Genomic DNA, 18931 nt, shown 5'->3' with positions numbered 1-18931 from the left:
TCTGCAAAACATGACTTAGTACTTGGTGGTAAAACCCTTGTTGGCAATCACAGAGGTCAGAAGTTTCTTGTAGTTGGCCACCAGGTTTGCACACATCTCAGGGGGGATTTTGTCCCACTCCTCTTTGCAGATCTTCTCCAAGTCATTAAGGTTTCGAGGCTGACGTTTGGCAACTCGAACCTTCAGCTCCCTCCACAGATTTTCTATGGGATTAAGGTCTGGAGACTGGCTAGGCCACTCCAGGACTTTAATGTGCTTCTTTTTGAGCCACTCCTTTGTTGCCTTGGCCGTGTGTTTTGGGTCATTGTCATGCTGGAATACCCATCCACGACCCATTTTCAATGCCCTGGCTGCAGGAAGGAGGTTCTCACCCAAGATTTGACGTATATGGCCCGGCCATCGTCCCTTTGATGCGGTGAAGTTGTCCTGTCCGCTTAGCAGAAAAACACCCCCAAATCTTAATGTTTCCACCTCCATGTTTGACGGTGGAGTTGGTGTTTTTGGGGTCATAGGCAGGATTCCTCCTCCTCCAAACACAGCGAGTTGAGTTGATGTCAAAGAGCTCCATTTTGGTCTCATCTGACCACAACACTTTCACCAGTTGTCCTCTGAGTCATTCAGATGTTCATTGGCAAACTTCAGACGGGCATGTATATGTGCTTTCTTGAGCAGGGGGACCTTGCGGCGCTGCAGGATTTCAGTCCTTCACAGCGTAGTGTGTTACCAATTGTTTTCTTGGTGACTATGGTCCCAGCTGCCTTGAGATCATTGAAAAGATCCTCCCGTGTAGTTCTGGGCTGATTCCTCACCGTTCTCATGATCATTGCAACTCCACGAGGTGAGATCTTGCCTGGAGCCCCAGGCCGAGGGATATTGACAGTTCTTTTGTGTTTCTTCCATTTGCGAATAATCGCACCAAATGTTGTCACCTTCTCACCAAGCTGCTTGGCGATGGTCTTGTAGCCCATTCCAGCCTTGTATAGGTCTACAATCTTGTCCCTGACATCCTTGGAGAGCTCTTTGGTCTTGGCCATGGTGGAGAGTTTGGAATCTGATTGATTGATTGCTTCTGTGGACAGGTGTCTTTTTTCAGGTAACAAGCTGCGGTTAGGAGCACTCCCTTTTAGAGTGTGCTCCTAATCTCAGCTCGTTACCTATATAAAAGACACCCGGGAGCCAGAGATCTTTTTGATTGAGAGGGGGTCAAATACTTATTACCCTCATTAAAATGCAAATCAATTTTTAAAATTTTTGACATGCGTTTTTCTGGATATTTTTGTTGTTATTCTGTCTCTCACTGTTCAAATAAACCTACCATTAAAATGATAGACTGATCCTTTCTTTATCAGTGGGCAAACGTACAAAATCAGCGGGGAATCAAATACTTTTTTCCCTCACTGTAGTTTTCAGTTTTCCCTTCCCCACTCAGACCACTCTGACAGTCCTAGCAAAATTCTTGCATGAGAATTCTTTTGTTTGTCAATTAAAAAAGCAAATTTCCTGTCTTTTGACCATTTTAATGGAAAACTATTACAGTAATGTACTTAATTGTTACCCAGAAATTATTTGATACAAATATAAAACGGCTGCATTGGGCCTGTAGCCCTTTCCTGCAGTCAATGACCAAAAGCACCCTCTTTGGCCTCATGGGTGGAATGTTGTGAATATTTGTCATAATTTTTTTTATGGTGAAAATTCAATGTTTCTATGTCAAACAGTTTTGTTATATTTCAGTCTTCCGTGATGTTTATAAAGTGTAATATTGGGATGCAAACTTAAAATTGAATACATTTCTACTCTATATCTGACATGGTACAGGTATCTTCTTTTTGTTAAGCCCATAACCATCTGTGAGGTGTATCATTTTGTTTCAAAGTAGATTTATTTAAGACTAGCAAGAAGAACTCTGTGTGACCCAGATTTAGCCCACTGCAGTACGTTGATATTGTGATGTTCGTGTGATGCTATTGTCCTTCAGTCATCTGAACATTTTTCTATTTACATTTGAAGGGTTATGCCATTACAGGTAGTTATGTTGGGTCAGAAATGGCCTTAAAAATATGACATGATACCGCTACAATGCTATGCCCAATTATGTATTTTTGCAGAGAAGAACCGCTAATACATGTCTGCGTTCTACTTGTTTAGATGTTTTCTCTCGCTGCTTGTGTGAAAACAAACAGCCCAAGTGATCAGGGAATAGCTTAGGGCTCTTCTCCTTTGATGTTTCAAAGCTAGCTTGTTAAAATGCAGGCACAACTAAAAGGCACTTATTTTTAGGTGAACACACATAGTGCATGTTGCTGACTCTCTCTCTCTCTGCATTTATATCAGTCTCTTAAGGAAGACACACTGTGTTCAACTGTACCTTGCAGGGGTTTGAGCTTTGTGAAGCTAGCTAGTGTGTTTCTGTATTCCGAGGGCATATACAATCAACAAAGAAGATGTTATTTTATGTCCTATCCTACAAATACATATTAGCCATTGTGAAGACTTGGGAGCAGTCGAGATATGTTACGATTATTTTGTGCTTAAGATCCCTGACTGTATCTTTAATATATTGACTTGTCTTAACAATTATACTATTATTGTAAATGTTATTGCTTAACAAAGACCAAATCTCATAGAGTGATTTTTTTCAGTGTCCTTTTTATATTGTACAGTGGAGCCACTATACCATTGCCTCATGATATTGTTTCTTCCTAGCCTGTTCATCCCCAGAGTTTTTCTCTTCAGGAAAAGCAGCAATGGGGCTGAGCTAGACTGACTGGCAGAGAGGAAGGCTGGGAAGCAGGCAAGCAGGCAGAAAGAGGGAGGAGCAAAATATCTTAAGCACTCTCTCCACTTACTGTGTGTGTCTGCGAGCAACAACGCAAGTGTGTGAGAGAGAGCGAGAGAATGACAGAGGGGAGAGAGCATGGGAGACAGAATGCTAGAGCAAGACACTGATGCACCGAGAGTGTAAAAGGCAACGAGAGAGAGAGACACAGAGGGAGAGTGAAACTGTGCGTAAAGCTGGAATGAAGCTGTGCCACAGGCAGCAGAGAAGACCAAAGACTTGATCACTGGCAAACAGGAGACAATAGATAGAAAAAGAGAGGAGGAGAGAAGACGCACACACACTCTCACACTTTCACCCTGACTGAGAGAGCAGCAGCTAAAGGAGGGAGTTACAGCACCAGCATCTCACACACAGACACACGCAACTCCACACACTCTCTGAATCAAGTAAACCTCTGCTGCTAACTTTGTCTCGGCGTCAGCAGCATCTCACAGACAGACGGCAGACACACAGGAGCCGACTTCTCCCCCCGTTACTTCTCTTCAATGATGATGATCCGTTTGGTGGTTCTGCTCTCTTGGATGGCTGGAGTTGGTAAGTGAAAAGTACTATCTCTTTCTGTATCTCTCTCTGTCATTCGCTCTATTTCCGTCTTTCTCTCTTTATTTGTCTCTATCTCCTTCCCTTCTGTGGCTCTGACTGATCTGTATAGAAGTGTTTTCTCTCTTCTCTTCTCTCTCACTCTTTCCCCCTCTGTCTCTACGTTCTGTGGCTCTGACTGATCCGTATAGATGGGGGAAGCTGTGGAATTGATATTATGTCTGTGATGGTCTGCTTTACTGTCAGCAAGTTTGGTTGCAATTTGATGTGCCTTTACTGTAGCTCCTTCACAGTAGCGCTGAGTGATACTTGAATTCTCTACTGTCGGACTGTGGTGTAATGTCAGAGAGCTATAAGTCGCTTCAATGTTTGATAGTGACGTCAGTAGTTTTGTATCGATATTGATTATTTTCTGTCCTTTAAAACTGTGAAATGTCCCGACTTCATATATTGCTGCATCTCACATCTTGCAAGAAGGGATTTCTTCTTAGTTTGAATGAACAGGTGTGCTTGTGCTTGAGTTGAAATCATGCTTGAGGAGTTGAATTTGTGCTTGTCTGCCATTACATTGATCTAAACATGCTCGCGTCGCTCATCGATGTGTCAGAGAAACACTTGCAGAAAGCAAAAAGACGAAGCCTTTTTTTCTCTCCTTGAACACAGACTGGATGTTGGCTGTTGCACTCTGAGAGACACGGGAATGTCTGTACTTTGAATATGAAGTAACATTAGTTATCTCAAAAACTCTTGATGTTTCATGGATAGTTGTGTGACAGTAAGACACATTTTTAACGTTGTCATTTTTGTTGTTCCTCAAATATTTAGAAAATCTATTCTTGACTCCACAACCGTATACAATGTTGTCACACAGGTCCATGCAATACATTGTGTGTGTTAGTGAGAGTGTGTGTGTGTGTGTGTGTGTGTGTGTGTGTGTGTGTGTGTGTGTGTGTGTGTGTGTGTGTGTGTGTGTGTGTGTGTGTGTGTGTGTTTTTACATACACATTATTTGTTTTACAATAATTTCCAAGCTGTGGCTTGTGACTGTAAATGACTGTTAGAAACAGCTGATTTTAAAATATCTCCCTCCATTTCGATACACTCCCCCTCCCCTGAAATATCTTCCTCTTCTCTTTTCCTGATATACTCTCCAAGATTCGTCCAATTCCTCTGTTGCACCGTTGAACACCTATTCCACTTGCTCAGCCATGTATCTCTGCTAGTCTAAATGGTAATTCCACAAATGTTATTGCTGGACCTAATGTTAAGGTTGGGAGTACAGAACCAGTCGTGTATGATTGAACAAATACTCCGCCTTTTGCCTTGGACATACAGAGTGTGCGGCACACCACTAATTTGATCTGACACTGGTAATAAAGCTTTTAATACTGCTGTCAGCAGCACTCTTTCAGGGATTGTACATCAAACCTCAAGAGGGTGTCAGCTTTATTGCTTCGTTTTATGAGTATATGAGCGTGTGTGCCAGTGTCGGAAGCTAACAGAGGATTTTTTCCCCCTTCTCCCCTCAGTAAATTGTAAATTGGAGAGGTGGGGGGCATTTGCTATGGTTCCCAAATGGCTGCTTCATTCTCTAAGCTATGGTTTATTGCCCGCTCGCTGTTGTGCAGACAGGGGGCTTTTGCAGCAGAACACAGCAATTTCCTCCTCCTCGCTCTCTGCACTCTGACTAAGTGTTATAGAGTACAGGTGCTATGAATCAACAGTTAATATTGTACTTTAATTGGGGAATGTGCTCAGTGAAACCTTTATTGAACACTTCAAAATGAAAGACATCAGATACCTAACAAGATGCCTGCCTATAGGTCAATATCTCTTCTCCTCTACAAGCATCTCTCCTCCGAACTGCAAGCTGTCAGAGCTTGGACAACTTTAAGCCCCTAATAACCAACATATATACTGTCAATTAGTCTGGCAGTCACTGCTGGAACCTGCATCCCCATGTTAAGGCTTCTAACCAGTAAGGCTGGTTATCACAGCCCACGTAAAGGGATCGGTAAATGCTCGCAGGTGAGCTCGAACCAACCCCCAATCTCTTTTCTCAGGCGTCTGGGGGATCAAGTGCTCTTCCTCGCCATCGCTTCTCTCTTGTGATACACTGATTGAGCGGTGTAGTTTGCATCCCTTGTTGTCAACAGAATCAGAGTGGTTGTCGAACAGAGAGGAGGGAAGTGGATGGGGAGGAGGGTGAAGCCTGCTATCTGACACCACTTTTGGAGATGGCAGTCTTCCTCCGACCTTCTTATGGCTACCATAGGCTGGCAGTCGTCAATACTTCGGCAGTTCGAGAGGGAGTTATTGTTCAGAGCGGCGCTGGCTTGTCTCTGCTTCGAGAGGGAGTTGTTGTTCAGAGCGGAGCTGGCTTGTCTCTGCTACGAGAGGGTGGGGTGGAGAGAGAAAAGGCAGAGTGAACACTACCTAAATGTTTTAACCCAGGCTGTTACACTCAACATGTGAAGGGAAGTGTTGGAGCTGAGACTATGGCCCAGTCCAGAATGACCCCCACCCGTAATACCTAATCCCTAACCCCTACCCCCTAGGCACTTCATGTAGATCTGATATTAAAAAAATGGATAGGTATTAGCAATATATATATCTGCCCTCCAATAAGCTAGGTGGAGTGTTTCTTATGCCTATCCAATCTTTTCAGAAATTAATTTAGGAGCTAGGGTAAGTGTTTCTGTGCAGGGCCTATGGAACTGAGCTAGACTCATTCTCTGGCTTAGAATAATGACTCTATCAGAATAAATGTTTTTTTAACACTGCAGATATAGAGAAAGTTATGATAAGATTCATAGAAAATATATAGGAAGCTAAAGACAGTGAAAAGCAATAGATGGTGACTTCTATGAAATACAATGACACTGAAAAAAATACAGATATTATACATATTAAGGAAGTCTCGAGGCTCTGCTCGTCTGAGTTAGAATACCTCATGATAAGCTGTAGACCATACTATTTACCAAGAGAGTTTTCATCTATTTTTAGTAGCTGTCTATTTTCCACCGCAAACTGATGCTGGCACTAAGACCGCACTAAAGGAGCTGAATATGGCCATAAGCTAACAAAAAAATCCTCATCAAGAGGCAGTGCTCCTAGTGGCCGGGGACTTTAATGCTGGAAAATTGAAATCAGTTTTTACCTCATTTCTACCAGCATGTCACTTGTGCTGCTAGAGGGGAAACAACTCTAGATCACCTTTACTCAACACACAGAGACGGATACCACGCTCGCCCTCCATTTGGTAAATCTGACCATAACTCAATCTTCCTGATTCCTGCTTACAAACTCAAACAGGAAGTATCAGTGATGCGCTCAATAGTGACTAGATGAAGCGGATCCTAAGCTACAGGACTTTCGCTAGCACAGACTGGAATATGTTCTGGGATTCATCCGATAGCATTGAGGAGTTTACCACATCAGTCACTGCTTCATTAATCAAGACATTGACAAATTTGTCCCCACAGTGACAGCTCAGTTCCATAGGCCCTGCACAGAAACACTTACCCAATACAGATTTTTCTATTGTCATTTGTTTATCCCATGTGTAACTCTGTGTTGTTGTTTTTGTCGCACTGCTTTGCTTTGTCTTTCGCAATTGTAAATGAGAACTTGCTTTTGCAACAGCTAATGGGAATCCAAATAAAATACCAAAATACCAAATCCAGGGTCGTGCTCAGTGGGAAAAACTAAAGGGATCAGATTTTGGCTAGTCGCGCTGTCAATGGGATGCTGGTGAGAAAAGTCCTCTAGTCTCTTCCTGTGTTCAGTATGGAGAAAATGTTTTGAAACAGAGTGAAACAGGAACACATACTATCTTAACTTTTCCAGTAATAAACATTCATTTTGTTTTTCTGTTTGCTACAGTGTGCCCTACTGAACATGACCCAGGCCATGAGTTTCTGTGAAGGAGCATATACAGCTCAATTGGATATTACATTAGGCTTACATGCAATGTCAGAGAGAGAGACAGATTAAACATAATGAGTTATATAGAGTTATACGGTATGTTATCTTATGGAAGGCTAACGTTATCCCCTCAAACATGCAATAGCGTCAGTATTACATTTACCTGCAATAACGCGTACATTTACCTGCAATAACTCTTTTTCACAGGACGTGTCGCATATATTTGAAGCCTATTAATAGAACACAAGTGACTGTTGGTATTAGAGGTTAAGTGTGTTGATTATACAGCCCTTCTACACTCCTCCACCTCTCCTTATACATCTTCATATAAATCCTTCTATCTTGGAGCTCCTTGCAGTGGCACTTGTTCCCTTTACGGTAGGGGCAGTGCTGAGCACTGAGCAGCACCTTTCTCTCAACCCCACTCCACCCCCGCTAACGTTCTCCATACTCAACTCTCCTGTGATTCCGCCACTCGACGATTACCACTGCTGACAGTCACACAGAGATCACAGTCTCCCTGTATTCCGAACGGGAGAGGTGGTGATGCCCTCGAACGCAACTCTGAAAGAGCAATTAAATAGCAATGCCATGTCTGGCTCATGCTGCCTCCAGGAACTTTTCTCACTATAATACGAACTAGCAGAAAATGTACTATTTTACATGGCACACTGTCAAGTGGAAAGTAATCGCGATACCTTTTTCTTATGACGAGTCAGAGAGACTTAAACGGTTTGAGTAAGGAAGCCACGTGGGAAGATGTTCACCTGTAGGGTTGCACAGTTGACCATCAGAGAGCCAGAGCCAATCTAAAATCATTATCCTAGATAGACTGGTGGTTTAGGAGATGACCTCAAGTCACAATCTGGAACCGGTGAGTGCATTATGACGCAACACCCCCTCACTCTTCTAGCTACAGCCTGTGGCTTTGGATGAGTTCCCTAAGGGAATGACCACAGTTTCACCTCGTCCTAACAACACAGGGAAGTCCTATTGACTTTTCCAATGGCTCGTGATTGCGCTTGTTTATGCTTCATTCATCTTCAAGGACAGCCCCCGATACGTCGAGGTTGACTTAGGCCTGATCTGGTCAAAGACCCACTCACCACTATACGGTCTGGCAGTGTCTGCATTAACCTATGCAGATTGTAGTGGCCTCACTATACTTGAGCGAACGTATGAAAGAAAATACACTGCTTCTAGATGTGTGGCAACTGGCAAGATATGGTGCCACAGCCCCTTACTGCCTTCAGAATTGACAACACGGCAGTTAAGGACGTACGTGGCACTTCAGAAATGTGCCGTGTGGAATATGTATATTTAGAAGCATTGTCATGCTATTCAAAGCTGACTGTCAGTATGCTCTGTAGTTATTTTTTGTTGTTGTCCTTGATTTACATATTATAGATGCAACCTGCCTACACATAGTTTGAAGTACAATACCAACATAGCTACTGTAGTAAGTTAAAGCTGTGTGCTGGAAAACTTTGGTAGAGCATTAGTGGAATAGGCATTGTGGTGCTCGTGAATTTCCACTTCAGACCAATGCCTATTCTCACTTAAAGCATACTATTTTTGTTTTTAATTTAGGTTTGTGGCTTGTTACGCAGGCAATATGTGCTTACAGAACATTGGGCAGCATCATCACATGACTGCCAATCTATGACTTCAATGCGTAGAGAGATACACAGCCAGATCGAGACACTTGGTGAATAGCCTGTACCTTGGACAGTACCCGTTCAACACCTTGGACAGTACCGATACCTTGGACAGTACCTTTTCAGCACCTTGGACAACACCTGTACCTTGGACAGGGCCCGATCAGGACATTGTACAACAACTGTACGTTGGACATTACCCATTCAGTACCATGGATAACACATGTACCTTGTATAGTACCCTTTCACCACCTTGGACAGCACATGTACCTTAGACTGTACCCTTTCAGCACCTTGGACAGCACCCTGACATTACTCTCAATCTGTGACACCAATGCATAGATAGAGACAGCCAAATAAAATGCTGACCTGATCAGTCCACACACATACTTACAAACCAGGATTTGTTTTCTATTAACATTTTTAAATATTGATTGAGGAAGTGAATTGAAAACAACAGGCTTTCTTCATTTTTGAATTGAGAATTTGCTTCCTGAATCGACTGCACTGAAATGGAATTTGACCCCATAGCACCACGAGAAACACCCATGCACTACCTCTCTCTCTCGTATACTGTTGTTTATCACATGCATATATAGGAACACAGTGATGGACCAGAGCATAAATAAGTAAACAGCGAATGAAAATAGGATAATGGAAGTGTAGTACAGCTCTGTGCAGTGAGTTCCACACTGCTCCCAATAGCACACTGCTCTCTGATAACTGACGGATTAATGGACTCCAACCTGATGCCTAATGCACAGGAAACAATCACCAGAGACCCCACTCCCTCTCCCCCTTTTGAGCCACCCGACACAGATTGCTTCTGAAATGGCACAGAATGGCCTCGACATAACTCACTCATCAACTCCAGGTCCCCAGAGAGAGAAAATAACCCGGAATTGCCACTAATCACACCAATGATCAATAGGGATCGATACCTAGACTGGGTTGGTCGATTCATGGATATCCATTTGACAAAAACGATGGTTAGGGCAGAAGGGGAAACGGAGTGGAAAGGAAGGTTATGCTTACAATTTGGCTTATTTTTCTAGTTTATCATCTCTCAAAATGATTGCACATGGTTGCACATTTACCACTGTTTGTCGATGTCTAGCGGTTGTTGCAAATCAAGCAAAAGTGCTGTTGTATTCTCAGAGGGCTGTAAGAGCTGCCAAAAACCAACTCAGAGAGGTGTACAGAGGTGGCAGGATTGCTTTGGATGTGCATTGTATGTTCATGTGTGGGTGCTAACTGTAGCTAGCTACACATCCTTAATCATACAGTTATTTTTATCCTCCACGATACAAATAGCAAGTAAATAGTTAGCTAGCTATGTTACTTCAGCTGCATTGCAAGGCAAACTTACACAATTGAACATTCAATTTGCAGTAAATGCTTTAGCTAGCTAGCTAGATTCTTTACATCCACTGGTTTGCTGGTTTTCTCAGGAGTCCCTAAAACATTAAACAACACAAATTATAAATTCATTCTCCTTTCATAACCCTAGCTATCTAGCTGGGTAATGTTAGCTAGTCAGCTAACTTGCTAAATAGCAATTTTCGTAAATTAACTTTATCACAAAAAAATATGCACAAACGTTTGTCTCTACGTTAACTAACATATTCCTCTCAATTGTACATTGTTTGCTTGACTTGTTATAACTACTTACATTTGGTTCCACCTTAATGTTTTGTCATCCATTTTCACCCAGGGACGGGAGGCTTGCGTCAAATTCGTCATTGGAACCACTCGATATGATTTGGGTCCCAAGGATAAAATGTTGTCTCCCTCAGGATAAAATCCTTGGGACCCAAATGCATAATAAGTGCTCTAACTCCCCTTGTGGTGGTCTGGAGCAATGAAGCCGTGATGCTGGGTACCTCTAAGTCCTGCGGTGCAAGCTCACAACTTTTAAAGGAGGAACCACTGTACCTCAGAGTACATCTGTGCATTACATGTGATTGCACGCCATGCAGGTACACAGCAAGTTTGATTTTGTGCCTTGATTTTGTCTCCCTCAATCTTTTCAACACACATTCTTCCGCTGCCGAAGCAATTTGCAGAAACATCAACATAATTTTTCCTATAATATTGCCGCTATGAATCAAGCGCCTGTCGCCACAGATCTACTGCGGCATTGCACACTGTTGTTGCATTGCCTTTTCCTGGCAGCGTTTGAAAAATGCTGGAGTAAACAAGCCAGTGAAGGTATTGACAGACCTGTTAAGTCCTGCACAGATCCACAGAATGGAAGATGTGTTTTGTGTTGCAGGACAGGAGGCACTTTTAGGAATTGAGCTGTTGATCTGATAAGGAAAGCAGGGTCGTTCCATGTCATTTTAGCAAGCCATGACACCCACCATCTCAGATTATTCTGAAATCGTGTCTGTAGTTAGAAACAGCTAAAATAAGCATTCCGGAAAATTATCTTGTTGGAATATATTTTGATTTCTGAACAATTAAGCTTATTGATTGCACCCAAATTAGCAATTTAAAATTAAAGGCTTGATATAATATTCAATAATTATAGTACCTAACATCCGATTTGGAGCAAACTTTTTTCTAATTAAGAGTAAGACGAGGAATCCAAGGAAGTGGTCAAAAGCAACCCATGCTTCTGTTTTGTTAACCTGGCCACTTTTTTTAAGTTAGCATTTGAAACAGTGGCCAGGTAAACAAAACCAAAGCGTGGGTTACTGTCATACCTGGTCCATAGACTGCTTAAGGAGGGTGGGGGGATTTTTAAAACATCACCTAATAGAAGAAATAGCACCATTTAGTGGTCAGAAACTGGTAATATCAGGATGTAGGATGGAACATACGGTGAGGGAAAAAAGTATTTGATTCCCTGCTGATTTTGTACGTTTGCCCACTGACAAAGAAATGATCAGTGTATCATTTTAATGGTAGGTTTATTTGAACAGTGAGAGACAGAATAACAACAAAAATTTCCAGAAAAACGCATGTCAAAAATATTATAAATTGGTTTGCATTTTAATGAGGGAAATAAGTATTTGACCCCCTCTCAATCAGAAATATTTCTGGCTCCCGGGTGTCTTTTATACAGGTAACGAGCTGAGCTTAGGAGCACACTCTGAAAGGGAGTGCTCCTAATATCAGTTTGTTACCTGTATAAAAGACACCTGTCCACAGAATCAGATCAGATTCCAAACTTTCCAACATGGCCAAGACCAAAGAGCTCTCCAAGGATGTCAGGGACAAGATTGTAGGCCTACACAAGGCTGGAATGGGCTACAAGACCATCGCGAAGCAGCTTGGTGAGAAGGTGACAACAGTTGGTGCGATTATTCGCAAATGGAAGAAACACAAAGAACTGTCAATCTCCCTCGGACTGGGGCTCCATGCAAGTTTTCACCTCGTGGAGTTGCAATGATCATGAGAATGGTGAGGAATCAGCCCAGAACTACACGGGAGGATCTTGTCAATGATCTCAAGGCAGCTGGGACCATAGTCACCAAGAAAACAATTGGTAACACACTACGCCGTGAAGGACTGAAATTCTGCAGCGCCCGCAAGGTCCCCCTGCTCAAGAAAGCACATATACATGCCAATCTGAAGTTTACCAATGAACATCTGAATGATTCAGAGGACAACTGGGTGAAAGTGTTGTGGTCAGATGAGCCCAAAATGGAGCTCTTTGGCATCAACTCAACTCGCCGTGTTTGGAGGAGGAGTAATGCTGCCTATGACCCCAAGAATACCATCCCCACCGTCAAACATGGAGGTGGAAACAGTATGCTTTGGGGTGTTTTTCTGCTAAGGGACAGGACAACTTCACCGCATCAAAGGGACGATGGACGGGGCCATGTACCGTCAAATCTTGGGTGTGAACCTCCTTCCCTCATCCAGGGCATTGAAAATGGGTCGTGGATAGGTATTCCAGCATGACAATGACCCAAAACACATGGCCAAGGCAACAAAGGAGTGGCTCAAGAAGAAGCACATTAAGGTCCTGGAGTGGCCTAGCCAGTCTCCAGACCTTAATCCCATAGAAAATCTGTGGAGGGAGCTGAAGGTTTGAGTTGCCAAACCTTAATGACTTGGAGAAGATCTGCAAAGAGGAGTGGGACAAAATCCCCCCTGAGATGTGTGCAAACCTGGTGGCCAACTACAAGAAACTTCTGACCTCTGTGATTGCCAACAAGGGTTTTACCACCAAGTACTAAGTCATGTTTTGCAGAGGGGTCAAATACTTATTTCCCTCATTAAAATGCAAAACTTTTTATAACATTTTTGACATGCGTTTTTCTGGACTTTTTTGTTGTTATTCTGTCTCTCACTGTTCAAATAAACCTACCATTAAAATTATAGACTGATCATTTCTTTGTCAGTGGGCAAACATACAAAATCAGCAGGGAATCAAAGACTTTTTTCCCTCACTGTAAACCCAACAACTTCAATGACAAATTTCTCTAAACAGAGGAAGAAACTCACTGAAAATATATTGCATAGGATGAAGAAACAATACTCTGACCTGCAGCTCCATACTACCTGTCAGACACATAGGATGAAGAAACAATACTTTGACCTGCAGCTCCATACTACTTGTCAGACGCATATGATGAAGAAATAATACTCCGACCTGCAGATCCATACTACTTGTCAGACACATAGGATGAAGAAACAATACTCCAACCTGCAGCTCCATGCTACTTGTCAGACATATAGAATTGATACTATATACTCACTGTTGTGGTGGGATTGACTTGGGGTGTTGGGGGTCCGTGGATGTTCCTCATGTCTTACTAATTGCTTGAATGTTTTTGGTGTCCAAATCAGATGTGGGGTACAAAAATGCTAGAATATTATATAAATAATCTTATAAATTAAAAATGGCCAATTTGGGTACAATCAATTAGCTTAATTTGTCAGAGATCAAATGATATTTCAACAAAATTACGTTGCAGGAATGCTAATCTTATCCATTTCTAAACAATCTGAGATGGGGGGTGTCGAAATCCTCTTTCTTGTGCTTTTGAGCTTGAATGACCCGGTGTCTGCCGGAATTTTCTGGCACAGCCCATACTTCACCTGGACAGACTTGACTCTAAGTCTTTCTGTGTCTCTTTCTCTACTCTCGCGCTCTATTTTATCTCTCTCTAATCTCTCTTTCTCTACTCTCTCTCTACTCTCTCTTTTTTCTCTCTCTACTCTCTCTCTACTCTCTCTCTACTCTCTTCTCTCTCTCTCTCTCTCTCTCTACTCTCTCTACTCTCTCTCGCTTTCCCTGTATTTATCCTCCTCACAACACTCTCTCCTTTGCAGCCTTGTGCATGTGGGGAGACCATCTGATTGCGTGACACACACTAGCTGATGTTGAGATGTGTGCGTGTGCAAGTGTGTGTGTCTGTGTGTGTGTGTGTGGGGGGGGGGGGAAATCAGGCTCCGCAACACCAATTACAACCATGCGCCTCGTTTTTGCAATATAAATGTAAATCAGCCTTTTAACTCATACACAGGGACTCTGAGAAGTGGAGGGATGGGGATGGGGGGACCGAGTGAAGCGCCTCACCTTCAGATAATGATGTGTGTTTCCCTGCCATTACCATGCATCCCTCACAAAGGCACGCTGCCATGAACATAGCATCTATAGCAATGCTAGGTTAGCCAGCATCCTTTTGTACACTTGTTTTCTGCTGTGTTGTTGGTTCATCAATGGCTAGCTAGCTAGCTAACTGGATAGAGGAGTGACCAGTCTTCTTATCCTGAAGAGTCTCAGTGGAGGGGCTTTTCTTATCATTAGAGCTTGGTGTGTGTCTGTGATCTAACGCCTGTGAGGCACTAGAGACCCATCTGAGACACGCTTGATTAATCTGGCCTCGTTATTTCACATGGTAAACTGGGGCCTTGGGGAGGGGTGGGGTGGTGGTGTGGGGTTTTGATGCCATGTTTTTTAAGGGGGCACAAGCAATCACCATGGGAGCTTATAATAATTGTTCTTGGTGTGCTTTCTTTGAACTCCGCTCACTTGAACCTCTGCTGAAGCTGGAAGACTGTGTTCAGCTTAAGGTCTTTCTAATAGAGGGCCTCTAATTATGACCCATTCAAAGGAGAAGTTTGTTCCTGAACTATTTTTGACTTCAGAATCACTGCGGCAGCTCTCCGTCAAGTTTCAAGATTGATTGGTGCCAACAGTGACTTGTATAGATAGTATACGTTAGTAATTTAACTGCATAGGTTATGAGTATACTGTTCATAAAATGTATAGTTTGATACCAGGTTGACTTGGCTTATGGTTGAGCTTTGTCAAGTTGAGTTTTATATCTAATCCCTTTCATTATCTTGAAAAAGTCAAATGGGCTAAATGCACGCCTTCCCAAATCTATTGATACAAAATGGAAAGTTGATTTATGTTTCATGGATAAAGCTCGCACTCATAATGGGCTGGGTGAATTAGCATTGAGCGAGGGAGGTAATTTTGGCACGCATGGCGAATCCGCCACAGTGGTGGCTTTAATTCACAGATGACATCCGTCAAAAATCTCCCAGCTGTACTGGACTCATCCGTTAGGCACTCCTGCTTGGCTTCTGCCCAGAGCTAAATGCTGCACTATCAACTCAACGACACTTGTCTGCCAAGCAAAGCATTGGGAACAACTCAGAGTAAGCTCTCGCTCGCAACCCAAGGACCTCTGTTTTGAAAATGAATGGTCGAGAGTCCTTCCATCAATGTTGGTGAAGTGAAGATGGAGCAGAAGGCAGGGGGGCCTTTGGAGTGGAATGTAGTTTATTGTAGCCTTATCTAAAGTGATAATGGCACCACACAGAGTCTGGTAATAAGTGATGAGTGGGAGGTAACCTTATAAAAGGCCTGTCAGATCAGATAGCTGCCAGAGTGGGCCAAGGAGTGTACACTCAATATTTCTCCCAGGCTGCCCAGGGAGAAAACATTGGAGCGGAGCGTAGCGGCTGGGTGGATGAGCAGGGGGCTTTAAGGGGGTGGGGTTGTCTGTCTGTTTTTTCAAATTATGCTGTCTGTCTGCCTGTCAGTAAAAGAGAGATGCTTGGTTGAGGATGGTTCAGAGGGACAGGTGAGGTGTCTCAACCGAAAATGAACAGGGATCTCTGAGTGAGCCGATGGCAGCTAGGGCCAGACCGCTCTCCTCTTTATTTTCCCATTTCAGACGCAGAGCACTTTGTCAGTCTGAAGAGTTGGGGAGCAGTCAAGTGTTCAGGCTGGATAAGTGTGGGCAGCAGACGAATGATACCTTTTCACAGAGATTAAGATGATACTCAGGCATGGCTCTGTTTTGTACTTTCATTGCAATGTACTTTCATTGTTATGAGTCTCTCTCTCTCTCACACTCTCACACTCTCTCACACTCTCTCTCACTCTCTCTCACTCTCTCTCACTCTCTCTCACTCTCTCACACACACACTCTCTCACACACACTCTCTCACACACACTCTCTCACACACACACACTCACACACTCTCACTCACACACTCTCACTCACACACTCTCACACACAATACATCCTCATTCAATTCCCTGTTCCAGGTCAGTCTTTTGAATTCAGAGAACTCAATTAATGTCAATTCCAATGTTAGGTAAATTCCAGTAATTAAATTCACAATTCAATATTATACCCAACAATTTCCAAAATTCAAATTCAGGCTGATTATGTCAGCCTAGCTATCCAAGAAATATATACATTGAAGTTGAAATGATTTCAAACAAATTCTGCAGCAAATGTTTTATACTAAGTGCATATATTCCATTAACTGGGAAATGTGCAAATATGTAATTTCAAACGGTCTAGTTGCAATCCAATTCTATAACTTGAAGATTGACCCCAACCATGAGAGGCGATACAGGAAATATATGTAGATGTCGAGACTCTGAAAAAAGGACTTCTCAAACCTCTCTTCTCACAACACAAAGTCCATGTGGGAAGGAAGCAAAACCCTTATAAAAGTTGAATACAGTATGAGAAACTCTGTATCCCTGGTCGACAGTTTCCATATTCTCTGAAATATACATTAGTACTTTCTCTTTCTCTCTTTTTTCAGCCTTTTTTTCATTATCTCTCTTTTAGTCCTTTTCTCCGGACTCCCGGTGCGACTCGGCTGATGAATTGTCACCTCAGTGGAAGTTCAACAGTGTTCCCACTACATTTTAACATCTGCATACATATTCAAGAGGACTTCACCCTATCAATATCCTGCAAGTTTTCCACTTCCCCAGAGCTGTCCTAGACTAGATCTCATTTGCTCCCCTCAGCAATATCGTAGCAGGTTATATCATTTACAGGATATTAAAAAACGCCGCAAGTGAATATCCCTTTTGGAGCTTTTGGGGTATTAACCGAGACATGTGGCAGATATACTGTATGTCCTCTATTGTGTCGTTTGTAGGCATACTGCTTCATGTGTAATTTACATCGCTACATCCCTTTTTCTCTCCCACTCAATCTCTGCTACTGGTCAATGCATTCCGCTTTGAGGCAACTTTGAACAGGCTACAGTACTTTCCCTCCCATGGACTAGCATCCACCCCTGCTGTTTGTGAATTATGTGTCTCCTGCGTGAGGTCTCATCTTAGATTCATTCAACGGTCGTGGACCAGCAAGCCGGGGACGACCCTGGCCGTCTCTGCCAGGTTTGGACCTCTCTTTCTGGGCCCGTGGGGTTCCTCCACCACCTGGTACTAATGATCCCAGCCCAAAGCAGCAGGACTGGTTAGTCAGGGAGGGAGGGCACAGCGGAAAGTGTAGGAAGTGGGGAGGAGGGGTTCTGGCTGGCTGAGAAGTACAAGTGGCTGACTGCTGTGCACAACAAGGTCTAATGGAAATCACAAGAAAATGTGCAAAACCAGGGAAGGAACTGGATGGTGGGTGAGTGAGTGAGTGAGTGAGTGAGTGAGTGAGTGAGTGAGTGAGTGAGTGAGTGAGTGAGTGATGAATAGGAAAGAGCAGCAATGCCACTTTGCAATACATAATCGCCTTTGCGTTTTCATCACTAATTTGAGCGAGTGACTGATAAATTGTGCAACCAAATTATTGATCACAATTATAAACATCCCTCAGTATATATACCCAAAACCATGTGTCAATAATAACTTTTATGGAGAGTGACTATGACAATGTGTTTTAATGGGTTAGTTGTCATTCATGTGGGTGAAGGAAGCAGCAGTCAAGATTAAGATCGCTTCATTGGTCAATTGAAACCAAAATTTGACTTACGCTTTTAACCCATCCCCTTCAAAAGACACATATACATACAGGGTTTTGGAGAGGTGTGTCACACTGAGCATGTGGGGGGGATGTTGCTGTGGGGGGTTAAGTGCCTTGCTCAATTGCACAACAGCAGGCAATGGCAGCTAGGATTTGATACCAGCAACCCTACGGTTGCCAACTCACTTCCCGACAGATTTTTCCCATTGGACCCAGGATTCAAACTGGCAACCCTCCGGTTGCTGGCTCACCTCTCTAACCGCTAAGCTACTTGTCACCCCGGGTTGCTAGTGAGAGTTGACTTTTGGTTGAGTATGGCCTCTGGCAAAGTGTTCCTTTGTGCCCAGTGAAGTTTTCTTATTATTAGCCTGTCGAATGGAACAGGGGGGAGTTAATACAAGACCCCTTAGAATTCCTCTGTTGTCTTAATTGTCTGAGTGTCCAGAGGCTTGTACCACGTTGGAAGTCATAGCAAAACCTGCAGTCAAGGTCTTTTACTAAGGTTTTTCCCGTTTGACCTGGGATTCAAGCTGGCAACCCTCCGAGTTATGACTGAAAGATTTCTTTAGCTTTTTGCCTTTTTTCTGCCTGTCATCAACAACAGGGGGGCCTAAGTGACTTTCAAGTAGCAATATGAGAAGCAAGAGGTGGGCTTTGATATGTTTCTCAGTGCCTCTCCCATTATGGAGGACATGGTGGAGAAAATAAACATTCAGGTTTGTTTGAGTGTGGTAGTGGGACTTCGGGGAAACCAACAATAAAAAT

The 18931-nt window shown here is 43.1% G+C and overlaps 1 protein-coding gene across 2 annotated transcripts in view; it reads left to right on the top strand.

The window, feature by feature from the left end:
• The first annotated feature begins 2878 nt into the window (after positions 1-2878).
• kirrel3a (kirre like nephrin family adhesion molecule 3a) overlaps positions 2879-18931 on the top strand; it is a 261823-nt gene continuing 245770 nt past the window's right edge. For both annotated transcript variants that reach the window (XM_029699881.1, XM_029699880.1), the window contains exon 1: positions 2879-3376. In XM_029699881.1, coding sequence (XP_029555741.1) covers positions 3328-3376 — 49 coding nt within the window. In that variant the 5' untranslated portion in view covers positions 2879-3327. The remainder of the gene's footprint in view (positions 3377-18931) is intronic.

Source organism: Salmo trutta, chromosome 19 (assembly GCF_901001165.1).
Source record: "Salmo trutta chromosome 19, fSalTru1.1, whole genome shotgun sequence".
NCBI classification, from domain to species: domain Eukaryota; kingdom Metazoa; phylum Chordata; class Actinopteri; order Salmoniformes; family Salmonidae; genus Salmo; species Salmo trutta.
The sequence above is the reverse complement of the archived record's forward strand: the minus strand, read 5'-3'. Positions and strand labels throughout refer to the sequence as shown.